The sequence below is a fragment of the Pteropus vampyrus genome, unplaced genomic scaffold (genome assembly GCF_000151845.1).
Source record: "Pteropus vampyrus isolate Shadow unplaced genomic scaffold, Pvam_2.0 Scaffold1, whole genome shotgun sequence".
Taxonomy (NCBI): Eukaryota; Metazoa; Chordata; class Mammalia; order Chiroptera; family Pteropodidae; genus Pteropus; species Pteropus vampyrus.
In genome coordinates this window covers 20,827,612-20,845,525 of record NW_011888782.1, presented here as the reverse complement: position 1 = coordinate 20,845,525, position 17,914 = coordinate 20,827,612, and the positions used below count along the sequence as shown (strand labels likewise).

General features: G+C 34.4%; 1 protein-coding gene across 3 annotated transcripts in view; it reads right to left on the bottom strand.

Annotated features, from left to right (window-relative positions):
- OXSR1 (oxidative stress responsive 1) overlaps positions 1 to 17,914 on the bottom strand; it is an 82,108-nt gene that overhangs the window by 15,571 nt on the left and 48,623 nt on the right. For all 3 annotated transcript variants that reach the window (XM_011365886.2, XM_011365721.2, XM_011365799.2), the window contains 5 exons: positions 11,609 to 11,718; positions 9,601 to 9,702; positions 7,398 to 7,531; positions 3,081 to 3,129; positions 2,393 to 2,458 (listed from right to left, as the gene is read on the bottom strand). In XM_011365886.2, the coding sequence (XP_011364188.1) occupies positions 2,393 to 2,458; positions 3,081 to 3,129; positions 7,398 to 7,531; positions 9,601 to 9,702; positions 11,609 to 11,718 (461 nt within the window). The remainder of the gene's footprint in view (positions 1 to 2,392; positions 2,459 to 3,080; positions 3,130 to 7,397; positions 7,532 to 9,600; positions 9,703 to 11,608; positions 11,719 to 17,914) is intronic.

Sequence of the window (17,914 nt, the reverse complement as noted above, 5' to 3'; positions counted from 1 at the left end):
ATGACCTGAGACATTTAAAAATAAAATAAAAAATAAAAATAAATAAAAAAAGGTTTTAAGCCCCCCAAATAAACCTATAAAGAATGCTTTTTTCTTTTTAATTTTTGAAATCACAATTATACCTGTTCGGTTTTAAGAATACTAGAGCTGTGTAAGTTTTAAGAAAAACGCTTCCCTTTCATCCTTTTCCTCACAAGCAACCACTTTTCAACTCACTTTAGCTTATTCTTTTGGAATTTATATTCCTCTCTCTATGTAATATGTTCTTATTATTACCCCTTAATCTTTTTTTGTTTGGGCTTTAGGAATTAACTATTGGACTTCTCACTATCGAAGATGAGAATTTAACCCTATGATCAACCCCCTACTCTTTCTCATGATATATTGTAATTTTCGTTAAATCAATATTCAATGTTTACATAATATGACTATATAATTGACACAGCTGAACCTTATTGTACATTATAGTTACTTTTTTTCCCTGCATAACATTATTTCCTTGGAGTTCGTATTTGCTTATTTCTATGTACTTATGAAATGTATCCCCCATTTCTCTCTCAGCTATGTACATCTTCGTTCACTACACTAATCTACATTAGGTATTTTGTATCACTATCATCTTGAGGAAGTCTCTCGCCAGAATCTCCTGATCTGCTCCACCCTAGAAAGGTTTCACAGCAGGTCTGGTACTTCAGATCTCACTCTACCATCATCCAGAAGACCATGCTCCCTGGATCACATGACTTCCCTGTTCTTAGTTTAAGCGTTTCTTCCACTATTAGCATGGCTCATTACCAAAGCCATGCATTTCTGAACATATCTAAATTCCATCTCCAAATTTCACTTACAGTTTGCCTGGTAAAAAAAAGTCTGGGTTAGAAGTCATTTTCTTTGATAATGTTGAACATAACCGCTCCATTGTGACCTGGCTTTCAGGGGTGCTACTGAGGTCTATGACTCCTGATCCTGTCTGTGATCTTTCCCCCTCCTCTGGAAGATATAGGATCTCCATTTTGCCTCCGGTATTCTGAGCCATCATGGTAATGGGCCTTAGTGTTGGTCTATTTTCATTCACTGTGCTGGGTCCAGGGGCTCTTTCAATCAGGAAATTCATGACCATCAGCTTTAGAAATTTTTCTAGAATTACTTCTTCAAAGATCTCCTTTCTTCTGAATTTCTGTTGTTGTTGTTGTTGCTATTGTTATTGTTAGTTCTTCCCTGGAACTCTTTTTACTCAAATGTTGAACCTTCTCAAATGACCCTCTAATTGTTCGTCTCTTTTCTCTACTGTTATCTATCTTTTGGCCTTTTGGCTCCGTTTTCTAGGAAATTTCCTCAACTTTACCCTACAGCCTTTGGATTGAAATTTTTCATTTCTTCTATAATGTTTTCAGTTTCCAAGAGCTCTTTGCTGGTGATTGTGCAATTCTCTAAATGTTTCTTTTTTTAAGTGACAGCTTTACTGAGATATAATTCACATACCACATACAATTGATCCATTTAAAGAACATAATTCAAGAATTTTTAGTACATTCAGAATTGTGAATGATAAAATTTTATTCCACAACAAAATTTAGATTATTTTCATCATTCCCCTCCCACCCCCAAAAACACCCCATACCTATTATCAGTCATTGCCCATTTCTCTACAATCCTTCCAGTCCTCGGCAACCATTAATCTACTTTGTTTCTACACGTTTGCCTACAATGGGCATTTCACAGAAATGGAACTAAATAATATGTGGTCTTTTGTAATTGGCTTCTTTCAATTAGCATGTTTTAAAGGTTCATCCATGTTACGGCATGCATCAATACTTTCATTCCTTTATATTGCCAAATAATAGTCTATTATACAGATACATAATACTTTACACATCTGTTCATCAGTTTTTTATGCTTTTTAGTTATTATGAATAGCTGCTATGAACATTCATGTACATATTTTTGTGTGTATATGTTTCAATTCTCTTTGATTTGCCTAGGAGTGGCATTGTTGGGTCATATGGAAACTTTGTTTATTATTAGCCTTTCGAGGAATTGCCAGACTACTTTTTAAAGTGGCTGAACCATCTACCTTCCCGTTAGCATGTGAGGGCTCCAAATTCTCCACATTTTTATCCATACTTGTTACTGTCTTTTTTATTATAGTTGTTCTAGTGGGTGTGAAGTGATCTCTTCATTGTTTTTGTAGTTAGCAGAGTAGTGCCTAGGCATTCAGTAGACTAATCGTATTTGCTGAATGAATATATCAAAAAATACTAAAGAAAGGGTTGAAAGATAATGAGTAACACTCATACTGTTAACAAAGTATTACTTAACATAAACTTTCAAAATGCGAAAGTAACCTACTTTAACTAAGTTCCCTGGAAAATTGAGCTAAATCCCCATTTACCTTTTTAGATCTTTCAGAAATAGTTGGTGCTCTCTGCAATATTTTTTCTTGAAGAAATTCTTTATTCTGGAGAGGAAAAATAAGTATTTTCTTCTTACAAGAAGTTTTCATTGTACCAACAAAATGAAAAAGAAATGTTCACCACAATTAAAATGTGACAGTGACTGTTTTATAAAGAAGTTTGAGAAAAGCTTCCATTCTTTTATTCTGAGGCTCCTTTTGTATATTATTACCATGAGTTTATAAACTGAGACAGAGCATTAGTGAGTGTATTGTATGAACCATTATCTATGAAAAGTTTCCTTTACTACATGTCCTTTGGGATCATGGGCCCATATTTCCAACTACAGTAACATCCACTTATTTGATATCTGTGGGAAATGAGATGTTTACCAGCTCAGTAGTAAACCTGAAATAAGAGTTCAGTATTTTTCAGATTATATTTATAATGGCACAATTTAATATTCATTTTTCCTATTATAAGTAAAACCTGTTGACTTTAGATAACACTATATGAAAAATACATTTACTAACTCTAAAGGATGTATCTTAATTACCAAAAATTGTATAAATAGTGCCCTTAGCAATTATAATTGTCTTAAGAAAATGCAACTTCTGAGCAGTGAACCTAATTTAGGTAACTGAAAAAGATCAAAAGAACACATAAAACCAAGTTAGAATTTCCTACCTTTGCTTTTTGGAAAAATTTGTGCCTCAACAGTTCTGCTGCTGTTGGTCTAAAACAAGAAAGTTTTTATCGTTAATTCAAATATAATGTGGGTTTCTATTTCCAAAAATGAGAAAATGATTTTTTGAGTAGCAAGGAAAAAACTCAGTGTACTCTACTTTCCTTAGCCCGCTAAAAAGGAAAAAGTAGGACAAACTTGGTACAAGACATTGAGTAGAATAAAAAGTCAAATAGAAATGTTCTGATAGTGATTATTGTAGGTCCTTTGAAAAATCCATTAGTAAAATGTTTCTTTTGGAAGCATGATTTCTTGGTGGTTTCCAATATATTTGCTGTTTAATATTACTTCCCAAGAAGTAGGCTAGACAATGTTTACTTTAACGAGGCATAAAAATACATCTAAATTCAAAAAGTCCTGTGCGGCTTGCTATGTGGCTGCCTGCCAGCCTTCAACTTAGGTAACTACATATCCTTAAAAGAGAATTCACAACTTCCCTTAAAAAAACTGAAGATTCTAAAAGTAACATATTTTCCATAAATTTAATCTAAACTCCATTTTTAACTCGACTGTGCAGTCTTATTTCCTTTGAATAAAGGCATCATTATTAACTTTACAAACTTTTAAATGAGTATGACTGAGTATAAAAAATAAACAATACTACACTTACAGAGATTGGACCTGATTACGCCACACACCTACCATATCTTCTTGGGGAAATCACTTCTCTAAGGTTCAGGATGGCCAAGTCCCTAAAAGCAGTGGCTCTTAAACACTGCTGTGACATTACCGTTCCTATTTTTTCATTCACTCACGATTTTAATATGTTCAATAGTTTGCAAAATATTGCTTTTTTTTCCTTAATTTTTTTTTCAATTAGAGTTAGACATTCAATATTATTTTATATAAGATTCAAGTGTACAGCATAGTGGCTCCCAGGTTCATTTTCTTCTTTTTAAAGTACAATTTATAAGAGTTCTTTAAGTGCCAAAACGTGACTAGAAAATTCAATCTCTGTTTGAAAAATACCTTAATTTCATGCTTAACTCCTGATTGATAGTTTGACTAGCTAAAGAATTCTGGGTTAACAGTTATATTCTCTCAGCATTATGCCAGTATATTCTGGCCTCAACTGTTATTTTTGGGGAGTTGGCTGTCAGTCTACCTATTCCTCAGTAGTTAATCTGTTCCCTGAGGGTACAATTAAGAGCTTCTACTTGCCTGTGTCCAACAGTTTCATGACCATGTGTACAAGTGGGAAAAGGGGGATGTTCCTTGGGATTTTGGGAGATGGTCTTTAATATGAGAATATATATATTTCAATTCTAGAAAATTCTCAGCCATTATTCTGCTGAATACTGCATCTCACACATTCTTTTTCATCTTTCTTATAGAGTCCATATATACTTACATGTACATGCACTTTTGTATATTATTTCTATGTCCATTATACATGCACAATGAATCTTCACATACTATCTTGTAAATGTTCATCTTTCATATTCCCATTTTTTATCTTTCTGTGCTGCATTTGAGCATTTTCCTCAGTATAGTGTAGTGTGATTAAGAGTGGACACTCTAGTCAAATTGCATAGGTTGAAATTCCAGCTCCACCATGACTGACTTTGGAGCAAGCCTGTACCCACGGTCATGAAACTACCGGACACAAAGGCAAACAGCTTAACCTCTCTGTGATTCAGTTTCTTCACTTGCAAAACAGAGAAAATAATAGTGCCATCCTCATAGGATTACTATAAAAAATTAAGTGAGATCATACATATGAAGCATTTATAATGGTACCTGGTAACTTGCTTAGTAGTTGATAAATAATTATCATTTTTGTTGTTTTATTGATATTCTGTTTAACCAGTCTATTAAGCTTTTTTTTTTTTTTAAACTTAGAAATGTTCTAAGGTATACTTCTGATTTACTAACTGGAATAGATGTTCTATATCTTCCAGATTTTTTTAAAAAACTTTTATTTGAAATAATTTTACTTACAAAAGAGATGCAAAGATGTAGAGTTCCTTTTACCAGCTACCCGTTAATACTTTGCATAACTATATTATCAAGAAATTAAGTAAAAATATTAACACTGGTACAGTACTATTAACTAAACGGCTTTATTCAGATTCCCCCAGTTTTTCCACTAATATCCTTTCCCGGTTCCAGGATCTATTCAAGGACACCATGTTGCATTTAGTCCTCATGTCTCCCCCAACCTGACACTTCCTCAGTCTTTCCTTGACACTTTTGAAGAGTACTGGTCAGGTAGTTTGAAGCATATTCCTCAACTTGGGTCTGTCTGGTATTTTTTCCTATAGATTGAAGTTACAGATTTTGGGGAAGAATACCTCAGAGGTAATGTGCCCATCTCAAAGCATCACGTCAAGGAGTATGTAATAATCGATATGTCTTATTATTGGTGATGTTAACCTTGACCACCTGGTGAAGGTGTCTACCAGGTTTCTCCACTCCAAAGTTGTTTTTTTTTTCCTTTTTCATACTTTATTCATCAAAAGCAACTCCAAGTCCAGCCTACATTCAAGGGAATCCATTAAGTTTAAAATTTTAATTTCTGTATTTGTCACTTCTAGCAGTTCTATTTGATTTTGATTTTGGGGGAGAAGGTCAGTCATATTCTTTTTTTATGGCTTTGATTTATGATTTTAAATACTCTTATTTAATGGTCTTTTCAGATAAGTTCTTGGAGCACTAATCCTTCTGGCTTGTTATTTCTGCTGACTCTAGTTCACAGTGTAGTGTTTCACTGTGTTTTTTAATTTTGATTTTGAATTTTTAATTTTGATTATAATCTTCTCTTTGGTGGGATATTATGTGCAAACATCCCGTGAACCTGGGTTTTTGAACTGTTCTAACAGTGCAGTTTCACAACTGCTTCTGCCAAAAATAAAACTGGCTTGGCAATAATATTTTTAATTTCTAATCCTGTGGGTTCCTGGATAACAGGAGTAGTATAAATGCAGACTGTAAACCTGCAGACTGTCCAGTTCAGAGGACTTGATTATTCAAGAGAGATTTTTGTTCTGTCTTTGTGATTATAGAAAGATTTTTATTTACTTGCTTATCCTTTCAGGATGCAGACTTACAGTCCTAGCTTTAAGCAGAGATCTCAATTCAAAATCCCAACTGGGCGGGCCCTATATCTCATTTCCAATCCCTATGTAGAAGTGGGAAGGAATAGTGTCCCACTGCGGGGAGCCGCAGGATTAGTTCATGATTTTTCTTCTCTAATTTATGGCTTCCTTATTATTTCTGGCATCTGAGTACTTCCCTTTATTGCAACCTCATCTCTGGATTTGTTATTTTAAGTTTGATAGATTTAGACAGTATTTCTGGGTGCTTGTAACAAGAGAATTCTGTTATTTTAGTCAACTAACTTGGCAGAGGCAAAAGTGTTCCCTATCCTTTATACCAATTTATTCAAAAACAGAAAAAAATTCTAAAAGCTCAGGTTTGAACTCTGCTCCCTGTTTTTCTTACCTTTTCCAATATCTCCAACAGTAAATTCTGAGGGCCCATTAAGTATACTAAAGTTAATTAAAATCGCTCATGTTTGTTGATCAGAGAAATCAAAATTAAAGAACAGTTAGTGCTAAGAAACTGAATGGAATATATGTGAAACAGAAAGATAAGATAGTGAGAACAGAGCCATAGGTTAGGAATCAGGAGTTTTGGATTCAAGTCCCACGTCTATGGCTAGGTAGCTGGTTGACCTCAAAGATAAAAGATTGTATAGGGATATCCAATATTCTATGATTCTGTTAATTCATAAATTCAAACACACATTAGATGACCATGTTTATTTATTGACTTACCAGCCAATCTGCCTAGTGCTAATAAGGTAAGCTCTTTGAATTTCTGGTCCACTTAAAAGTATGATAATTTGATATCAAATATAACATTTGCTATGTGTATTTCTTCTGTTACTGAAATTGTAAACAGCATTAAGATATTCGTTTACTTATAAGTTTTAAGTGCAAATTGAAAACAAGCCCTCCCACTAACTTGACATTATATTAATACAGAATTCACAATATACAAATTTACAATGATAAGAAATTAACCAGGAAATAGCTGAACTATTTAGGGTATACTGTACACTAAAAAAAAAGAAAATTATTTATTCACTTCCAATCTAAGATAATGGTCTCTGTCTGTTTTTTCTAAAATTTCTATTTTGTTCTTGTGAATATGCACGAACAATTCCCTGTGTGCCTTTGTATGTGATTCCTAGACTTCCCACGACGGACTACATAATAGATGAAGAGGAAAGTAAGCCTTATCTCATACTTTACCTTTTTTCTGGATCCTTTTGAAGGCACAATGAAATCATTTTTCTAAATGATTTTCCATATTTTTTCAGCATTTCTTTATCTTGAACACCAGTTTCCAAAGAAGGAGGATCATTCTGCAGTGTCAGCATCAAAACCTGTAAGAATTTTCCATATAATAAACACTGCTTAAGACTTAGTAGAGTAAAATTAAATATTGTGGCCAAGATTTTTCAACATAGACAAACCCCAATATATAAGCAGATTTTACTTTCAAAAAGTTCATATCTAGATCAATTATTCAGAAACCAGTTATTTAGGTGTTTTCCGCATAAACAATATCCTATAGAAAGTCAGCTTCCCAGACAACATGCCTGCCAGGGCTCAACTGTATGAACACTGTATGTCCTTTGGTCAAAATCCTTTCTTCATGTCTTCTGTCCTCGCTCTTATACTGCCAAACTACCTTAAAAAAAAATTAAAACACAGCAAAATTCAGAGTATAACCTTGCTGACTTTACCTATTCATGGCTTTGTCTCAACTTGACACCTTGTAATCTGGCGTTCTCTTCCCGGAGCGCCTCAGAAACTTCTACCTTAGCAATCACCGATGATGTCTTAGTTAATAAAGCTACAGCGTTTTTTCAGTTCTCATTCTTCCTACCTTCCTTGCAGCAGCCAACAAGCTTGACTACTCTGTCCATTTCTTCCCTCTTTGACTTTTATGGAAACATACTAGCCTGATGCACAGAGATGTGAGTAATGAAGTTCATATTTATGTGATGGGACTTTGGATGAGCTGTGTTTTTCTATACTGTTTTGACTTTTTTTATAAAAAGCATAAGCCATTTTTCTAAACACAAAGTCAACACTAAAAAAATAAAATGGGGCTATAATCAGAATTATAACTTGCTTTTCATATTTACTTGCTTTTCAGATTCACATTTACTGAAATAGAATTACTAAAGTTGGTGATATTTCTCATTATGAGCAAATAGGTTAACACATATATGTCTGGCTATAATTACAGGAGTCATTGCCTATAATGGATGAAAAAGAAACCTCATGCTCTCTCTCAACCTCCTTTTTAAAATAAGCCATCTCTTTGGCCTAAAAATAGCCTCCCACCTTATAGTTATTTTTAAAAAATTCTTCTTAAAACCTTATGAATTCCCTCTTAGAAGTAGTCAACCTTTGGGAAAACCGTGGCCTTAAAATATTACTAATCTTTCACAGAATCAAAATTCCACCCATTGAACATGCAGGTCAATATATGTATGTTTTGAATATGGAGGGACACAGAGGTTTTTCCTAATAGCCTTTTGTTTTGTCCTTCTCTACATTGGTAGAGCCTTAAAGGGGACAAGATATTTTAAAGGCTCTCAAGTGCACCATACAGATACGAATAATATCACTATGACAATAATTCACAATGGTGGTTATCCATTTTAAACAGTCATAGGGTATTTTGTAAAGTGAGCAAGCAGAAATATAAACAATAGCTACAGCTACAAACAGAAGAATAGAATTCATGAGCATATTAAAACTAAGCGGTCGCACAGATAAAATGGTTACCAACAGTATTGGCAGCACCATCTTGAAACACAAAAAACTCATTCTGTTACTAATGCTGGGGGCAGGATTAACAACCACATTTCATTAACAACCATCAGATTCTGAGGTAACTACTACCTCAGAACATGATAATAGGCCTTTTAATAAAAGCTGCTTAGTGTCCTACAAAGCAAACTTTTATTCAATAATAATGAAAATACATATGTAGGGCACATGAACATTTTGCATGAATTATCTTGTTTAAGATATGAAAAGCACTTAAAACAGTGCCTGGCAAGATAAGTGCTCAATGAATGTTAGCTATAATTACTATTAATATGTATTCCTTCCAACAACCTTATAAAGTAGAAATGATCATCGTCCCATTAAGGCTGTTCTACACAGGTGACTGTACAGAACACACACTAAAATGAGTGACATCAGGTCCTAATATCAAACTATTCAAACTAAGAGTCAGGAGATGGAGATCACTATATAAAAAGGTCAACTCCGATGTAAAGTCATCCAATGGTAAACACCAAATATCTGATACAGACGTTAACTGCTACAGGAGTCAGAAAGAATGCAGGGCAGAATTCTATGGACAAAAACGTCAAATGAAGCAAGGCGCCTGGGACATGAGCTGGGGCAGTACTCTGAACGTGGGCCTCACCTTCATTGGCGGGTACTTATGATACGGAGCTGCCCCTGTAGCCAATTCAATCGCTGTGATCCCAAAACTCCAGATATCGGCTTTGAAATCATAACCTCGGACCTGTAAAGAACAGAGAGATGTACATGATTACTTTTGCCACCCTAAAAGCACTTTTAAAAGGTAGCTTATCATGTCTATCAAGAACCGTGAAAGTGTTCGTAAGCTTTAAACCAATAAAATAAAGTAGGCAAAAATTAAATATACTTGAAAAAAGGAAAAAAAGAGGCAACCTGAATGAATATTCACCAATGGAGAAATTAAGTACAGTATATTCACCTAAAGAAATATTACAGAGTTAACTAAAACCAACGTTCATGAATTCTGTATGAAAATATGGAAAACCATCTGTGATAAAGCATTTATGAAGAAAAAAGAATATAAAATTGTTCATAAGTTTTGATACTATTACAAATAGGTATACAGTCTATAAAAAATAGAACAAAATGTTAGGCAATGGGGGTGAGTCTTGTTTTCAACATTTCCTATGCTGTTATTGTTTTTATCATCTTAATTTTTATAATGAAAAGTTACAAAGGGCATGAATATTTTTAAAGTTGTTGGTGTGAAAATGTTGCCAAATTTCTCGCCTTTTAAACTGTCACCAGCACATCATATAATTAAATACTTTAATTTTCTATCCTAAACAATGTAGGAGAAACAGGTGTTGGGAGTGTGTGGTTTGAGATCTAAAATTAAAGCTCCATATTTCATGCTGTCTTCACATCTAGTAAATAGGAAGGCCTCTAATGACATAAGTGCACATCCCCCCCGCCGCCCCCTTACCACCTTCTGCTCCTGAGGATAAGGTCCCTTAGCCTAGCAACTCTGCTTATCAACCAGACCAGGTACAGGTCCTGCTTATCCCTGACTAGCAGGCTTCAGCTCCCTGCCAGCCTGCAGAATTATTCAGATGAGCCAATCACATCCTCACAAGGAAATCAAAGGGCATCTCACTCTTTTGATACTACAAAACCTGTTTGCCACAGTAACTTTTTGTTCACTCTCTTCCTGAGTGCGACCCTCTGTGGCATACAGTGTCCTCCTCCCCCCTGCTATGTGTATATGCAATTAATAAATTGCAGTCCATCTCATCAGTTCAGGGTCAGGTGTGTGTTCAACCATTCACATAACTTTAGGGTGAGAATCCTTACCTCACCAGCAGGGTGAATACAGGCATTATAACAGAGTGAAAAGTGAATTCAGTTCTACATACTGAGTTTGATATACCAGGAAGACATTTCTGCAAAACACCTATAAGGAGGTGAAAATATCTACCCAGAGGCTTAGGAAATAAGACTGGTCTGAACATAAATTAGAAATAATGACTAGGTGCAAAGCAAAGAGGACACTTAGTGAGCATGTCAGAGAAGAGTTCAAAAACCAGGTCCTGGGAAACACTGCCACTCAGCAGAAGGAAAGCCAGAAAAGAAGTCAGAGAAATGGCCTGACAAGTAGGAAAAAATGAGAAAGCCACACTAGGGAAGCTAACAAAGTTAAAGGTGGGAATGGCCAACTGTGTCAAATGCCACAAAGAGAACAAGACAAGGAACAAGAAATGAGAACTGGTTTCAAGATTTAGCAGAATTTCTGTTAACATGATGGGATGAGTGACATCAGATTGTAGTTTGAGGGCAAATGGAAAATGGGGATGTGAAGAAAACTAGTTTCTAGAGAACTACAGCAATATAACTATATGTAAAAAGACTGTCATTTAACCAAAGAGAATATTATTAAACGAAGCTTCATTATATTATTCCTTCGGTTGTCTTTGGTATAAACCCTAAGTTTCTCATCTCCTTTGTAAAGTTTTGCAGTTGTTTTTTTTTTTTTAAAGGAGGACCAAAGTCTTAATAGATGAACAGAGATGTGTATTTCCCAAAGCTAACCTAGTATACCAAATAAAAGCACTACTCAGTGTTTTTCAATTCATAACAAAACCCTAAACCATTAAAAAAAGACACAGTACCTGTTCCATAACTTCAGGTGCCATCCAGCAAGGGGTTCCAACAAAAGTCTTCCTCACTTTATTTCGGGTAATATCACCACCAGTTGCTAAAAAAGCACTAACTCCAAAGTCTGAAATAAAATACAACAGCAAGGTATTAAAAGTATAGTAAGTAACATAAATGACTAGGGTAATATTATAGTTACAGTCCTATATATAAACAGCATGACATCATCTTTCTGCTGAACTTCTCTCGGCTAAATTACGACACAGCCTAACAGGTCCTTCAGTCCATTCCTCTCCACCTCAACACAACTTCTCTGATTTTCCTCCTTGCTCTAATCTATTCTTCTTCCCAAATTGAAACCCTATATCCATGAAACTCTCCGATGACCCCTTCCTCTAGTCCCTGGCACCTGCCATTCTACTTTCTGTCTCTATGATTTTGACTAAGTATTTCATAAGTGGAATGATACAGTATTTGTTTATAACTGGCTTATCTCACTTAGCATAATGTCCTCAAGGTTCATCGACATTGTAGCATGTGTCAGAGTTTCCTTCCTTCATAAGCTGAATAATATTCCATTGTATGTATTTACCATATTTTGTAATATGTTCACTGATGAACACTTGGGTTACTCCCAAGATTTCGCCACTGTGAATAATGCCGCCATAAAAACGAATGTACAAATATCCGTTTGAGCCCATTTTCAGTTCTTTAGGTTACATAACCAGGAACTGCTGGGTCCTTTATTATTTTTAATTATTTAAGGAATAGCCAAATTCTTTTCTACAGCAGCTGTACTATTTTACAGTCCCATCAACAGTGAACGAAGATACCGATTTCTCCACATCTGTGTTATTTGTTGTTGTTGTTGTTGTTGTTGTTTTTGATAGTAGCAATCCTGATGAGTGTGAGGTGGTACCTCCTTGTAGTTTCAATTTGCATTTCTCTGATGATTAGTGGTGTTGAGCATCTTTCCGTGTGCTTATTGGTGATCTGTATATCTTCTTTGGAGAAATGTCTATTAAAACCCATTTTTAATCTGTTAATTTGTTGTTAAATTTTAGAAGTTCTCTGTATATTCTGGATATTATTAGTTTTTATAAGTAATTTACAAAATATTTTCTCCAATTCTATGGGTTACATTTTTACTGTTAGTAGTGCTTTTGATGCATAAAAAAATTAATTTTCATAAAGGCTACTTTTCCTATTTTTTCTTCTGTTTCCTGTGCCATTGGCATCATATCTAAATCACTGCCAAAACCAATGTCATGAAACTTTTGCCCTGTTTTCTCCTCAGAGTTTCATTGTTTAAGGTTTTACATTTAGGACTTTGATCCATTTTGAGTTATTTTTTGTGTATGGGAACTTCATAGATAAGGGAACTTCATTCCTTTGCATGGGGATATGTAGTTTTCTCGGCACCGTATGTCCTTTCCCCCACTGAATGGTCTTGGCACCCTTGTCAAAATCACTTTACCATGTATGAAAGAGTTATTTTGGGGCTTGCTTTTCTATTCCATTGGTCTCGATGTCTATCTTTATGCCCATAACATACTGTTTTTATTACTGTTGCCTGTAGTAAATTTTGAAAGCAGAAGTGTAATTCCTCCGGCTTTGTTCATTCTTTTTCAAGACTGTTCTGGTTATTTGAGGTTACTTGAGATTCGGTACAGATTTTAAGATGAGTTTTTCTATTTCTGCAAAAAAAAAAATATCACTAGGATTGCAATAATAATTACATTGAATCTGTAGATCACTTTGGGCAGTACTGACATTTTAAGAATATAGGTATTCCCTGCTTTCATAATGTCTGCATTATGCCACTTTGCTTTTACAAAAGTCCTACATAAGTATCTGTTTTCACTAACCAAAAGAAATCCAAAAAGGATTTTTGTTTTTACAAAAAAAAGCCATGAAAGCGAGTATGAAACATGAACTTTCCGAAAGTCAGAGATACTCTTCACTTTAAGCCATTTGGGCTTACAAAAGATTTCATAGGAATGCTCTACTTCAGGATAGCAGGAGAAACCTGTATTAAGTCTTCTAATCCGTGGACATGAGATGTGTTTCCATTGATATATGTCTTCTTTAATTTCTTTCAGCAATGTTTTGTAGTTTTCACTGTATAAGTCATCTACCTCTTTGGTTAACTTAACTCCAAGTGTTTTATTCTTTTTGATGCTACTTATAAATGGAATTGTTTTGTAATTTCCTTTGCAAATTGTTCATTGTTAGTATAAAATGCAACTGATTTTTGTGTGCTGACTTTGGATCTTACTTTGCTAAATTCAAGTAGTTTACGGAATGTTTAGGGTTTTCTACATATAAGATCACATAATCTGCATATGGGGATAATTTACTTCTTTCCAGTTTGGATGACTTCTTTTTCTTACCTAATTGTTCAATCTGGATCTTACAGTACTATGCTGAACAGAAGTGTCAAAAGCATCCTTGCCACGTTTCCGAACTCAAAGGAAAAGCTTTCAGTCTTTCATCACTGAATATGTTGTTCATTGTGGGTCTTTCGTATGTAGTTTTTAGTAAGTTGAGGATGTTTCCTTTGTTCCTACTTTGCTCATATTCCTATTATAAAAGTGTTAAATTTTCTCAAATGCTTGTTCTATATTGAGATGATTAGGTGGTTTTTTCCCCTGCATTCTGTTAACGTGGTCTGTTACATTTGATTTTGAAATGTTAAACCATCCTTGCACTCCAAGAAAAAAATCCCACTTGGTCATAGTGTATAATCCATTTAATATGCTACTGAATTCGATTTGCTAGTATTTCGTTGAGGATTTTTGCATCAATGTTCATTAAGGAATATTCGCCTGCAGTTTTCATTGTAGTGTCTTTGGCTCTGCTATCAGGGTAATGCTGTTGAATGAATTAGGAAGTGTTCCTCCTCTCCAATTGTTTGGAAAAGATTGAGAAGGACTGTTATTAGTTTTCCTTTAACTGTTTCGTAGAATTCATCAATAAAACCATCAGGTCCAGGGTTTTTCTTTGTGGAGAGATTTCAAATAATGATTCGATCTCCTTACTAGTTACAGGTCAATTCAGATTTTCTATTTCTCTGTGATTTCATCTTGGTAGTTTTCATGTTTCAAGGAATTTGTTCATTTCATCTAAGTTATCCAATTTGTACAATTGTTCCTAGTACTCTTTTATAATGTTATTTATTTCTGTAGAATTGGTAGCAATGTCCCCATTTTCATTTATGATTTCAGTCATTTGAGTCTTCTATTTTTTTCTTAGTACACCTACCTTAAGGTTTGTCAATTTTGGTGATCTTTTTATAGAACCAGCTTTAGATTTAACTGATTTTCTCTACTGCTTTTCTATTTTCTATTTCCTTCATCTCTGCTCTAAACTTTATTTCCTTCCATCGGCTTTGGATTTAGTTTCTTTTTCTTGTTCCTTAAGCTATAAAATTAGATGGCTGATTTGCCATCTTTCTTATTTTTAAATAATGTATCTGTCGCTATAAACGTATCCCTTAACAATACTTTTGCTGTGTCCCATAAATTTTGGTATGGTTGTGATTTTGTTTTCATTTATCTGAGTATTTTCTACTTTCCCTTGTGATGTCTTCCTTCCTTCATCACAAATCCTTAGTGAATTTTCTAGATTTACTCCTGTTATTGATTTCTGACTTTATCCCACTGTGGTTGGAGAAGATACTTTGTATATTTAACTTTTAAAATCTTACTGAGACTTAATTTGTGGCCTAACATATAGACTATCCTGGAAAATGCCCCTTGCGCACTTGGGAAGAATGTGTATGCTGTTCTTGTTGGGTAGTATTCTATTAATGTCTGTTAGATCTCACTGGTCATTGTGTTAAATCCTCTATTTCTTTATCTTCTGTATCTATCCAATATTGAGACCGATGTACTGAAGTCTCCAACTATTACTGTAGAACTGTCTACCTTTCCCTTCAGTTTTGTCAGTTTTTGCTTCATATATTTTGCTGGTATGTTATTAGATGCAGGAATATTCGTAATTATTATATTTTCTTGCTGTATTAAAGCATCTATTAACATGTAGTGTATCTCTTTGTTTCTTGTAATCTTTTATGATTTAATATTTATTTTGTCTGATATTAGAATAGCTACCCTTGCTCTCTTTTCGGTTACTATTTATGTAGAATATAGTTTTCCAGCCTTTCCCTTTCAATCCATTTGTGTCTTTGGATCTAAAGTGAGTCTCTCATAGGCAGCATATAGTTGAATCGTGTTTTATCCACTCTGCCAATCTCTGTCTTTTCATTGGAGAGTTAAACTATTTACATTTTATAGAACCACTACTGATAAGGAGGGATTTCTGTCATTGTGTTATTTTCTATAGTTTTGTCCCTTGTTTCCTGAATTACTTCTTTTGTGTTTAGCTGATTTTTTGTTGTGAAAAGCTTAATTTTCCCTCTCATTTCTTTATGTGTATTATCTATAGCTATTTTTTTTATGTGGGGACTATAGGAATTACATTTACCATTCTAAAGTTATAACACTCTAATTTGCATTTATACCGCTTACCTTCAACAAAATACAAAAACTCTTCTCCTTTACAGCACTGTTCCCACCCTTTTGGTTGATGATGTCACAAAATTACATCTTAATACACTGTGTGCTCAAAAACATAAACAAATAATTCTTTTAAATGTATTAGTCTCTTAAATTATGTAGAAAACAAGACTTAGAGTTACAAACCAATGTTACTGTAATACTAACTTTTAGAACAATAATTGTTTTTATTATTAGTCTCTTATACCATGTAGAAAACAAAAAGTAGAGCTACAAACCACTGTTACAATAATACAGTAATAGCTTTTATATTTGCCCATGTGTTTACCTTTATCAAGATCTTTATTTCTTCATACTGCTTGGAGTTATTGTCTAGTGTCTTTTCATTTCACTTCACAGAACTCCCTTGAGCATTTCTTGCAATGCAAGTCTAGTGGAAACATACTCCCTCAGCTTTTGTTTATCTAGGAATGTCTTAATTTATCCTTCATTTTTGATGGAGTTTTACCAGTTATAGGATTCTTGGTTGATAATTTCTTTAGCACTCTGAATACACTGTTCCACTTTCTTCTGATCTCCAAAGTTTTTGATGAGAAATCTGCTGAGTGACAACCTTACTGAGTCTCCTTTGTGACAAATCATTTCTCTCTTGCTGCTCTCAAGAGTCTTTGTTTTCGGCTTTCATAAGTTTGATTATAACGTGTCTCTGTGTGAGTCTCTTAAGGTTTATCTTACTTGGAGATTGTTGAGCTCTTGTATATTTATATTCCCGTCTTCATCAAATTTTGGAAGTTTTCAGCCTTTATTTCTTTAAATATTCTCTCTGCCTCTTTCTCTCTTCTTCTTCTGGGTCACATACAATGTGTATGTTGGTCCACTTAATGGTGTCCAACTGGCCCCTCAGGCTCTGTTCACTTTTCTTCAACCTTTTTCCTTCTATTCATCAGAATCGCTAATTTCCGTTTACCTATTTTTGAGTTCACTGATTCTTTCTTCTGCCAGCTCAAATTTGCAACTGAATCCTTCTAGTGAGTTTTTTATTTCACAGTACAAGTTATTGTACTTTTTAGCTCCAAAATTTCTTTTTGGTCTGTTTTAGGTTTTCTTTTTGTTAAAAGTCTCATTTTGTTCACACATCATTTTAATTTCTGTTCATCTTCTTTCAGTTCTCTCAGTATCATCAATATGGCTGTTTTAAGTCTTTGTCTAGTAGATCTGCCATCGGTCTGTTTTAGTGACAGTTTCTATTATTTATTTCATTTGAATGGGCCACGCTTTGCTGTTTATTGAATGTCTTCTGATTTTGTTGTTGTTGAAAACTGGAGATCTAAATCTAATAATATGGCAACTATGGAGATTAGATTCTTCTCCATGGTTTGCTATTTTTGTTAATGTTTTTGTTATTGTTGTTTTGGTTGCTGTAGGCTGTATCTGTGTCAAGCATCAGATGGAGGACTGAGGTGTAAACTTAAGGTCTTCTCTGATCTTTTCCGCACTTTTTCCTGGGCATGTGGAGTCACTTTCCAATTTTCCCTGTAAATGTAATTGTTTTTTTAATATCCTAGTTTTTAATGTCTGGCTCCAAAAGGGGAAAGACGAACAAAATGAAGAGAAGAAAAAACGGTGCTAGCCTGTTAAGTCTCCTGGAAGTTACTTGAGGGGGTGAGGTACAACAACTATGGCTGCTTGCCTCTTTGCCTGCACCTTGAGAATAGAATCAGCAATCAGTGATCAGGGCACAGACTCCTGATATTTGGAGGAAAGAATGCTTTTTGCCCTAACAGTTACCACAGCTGTGTG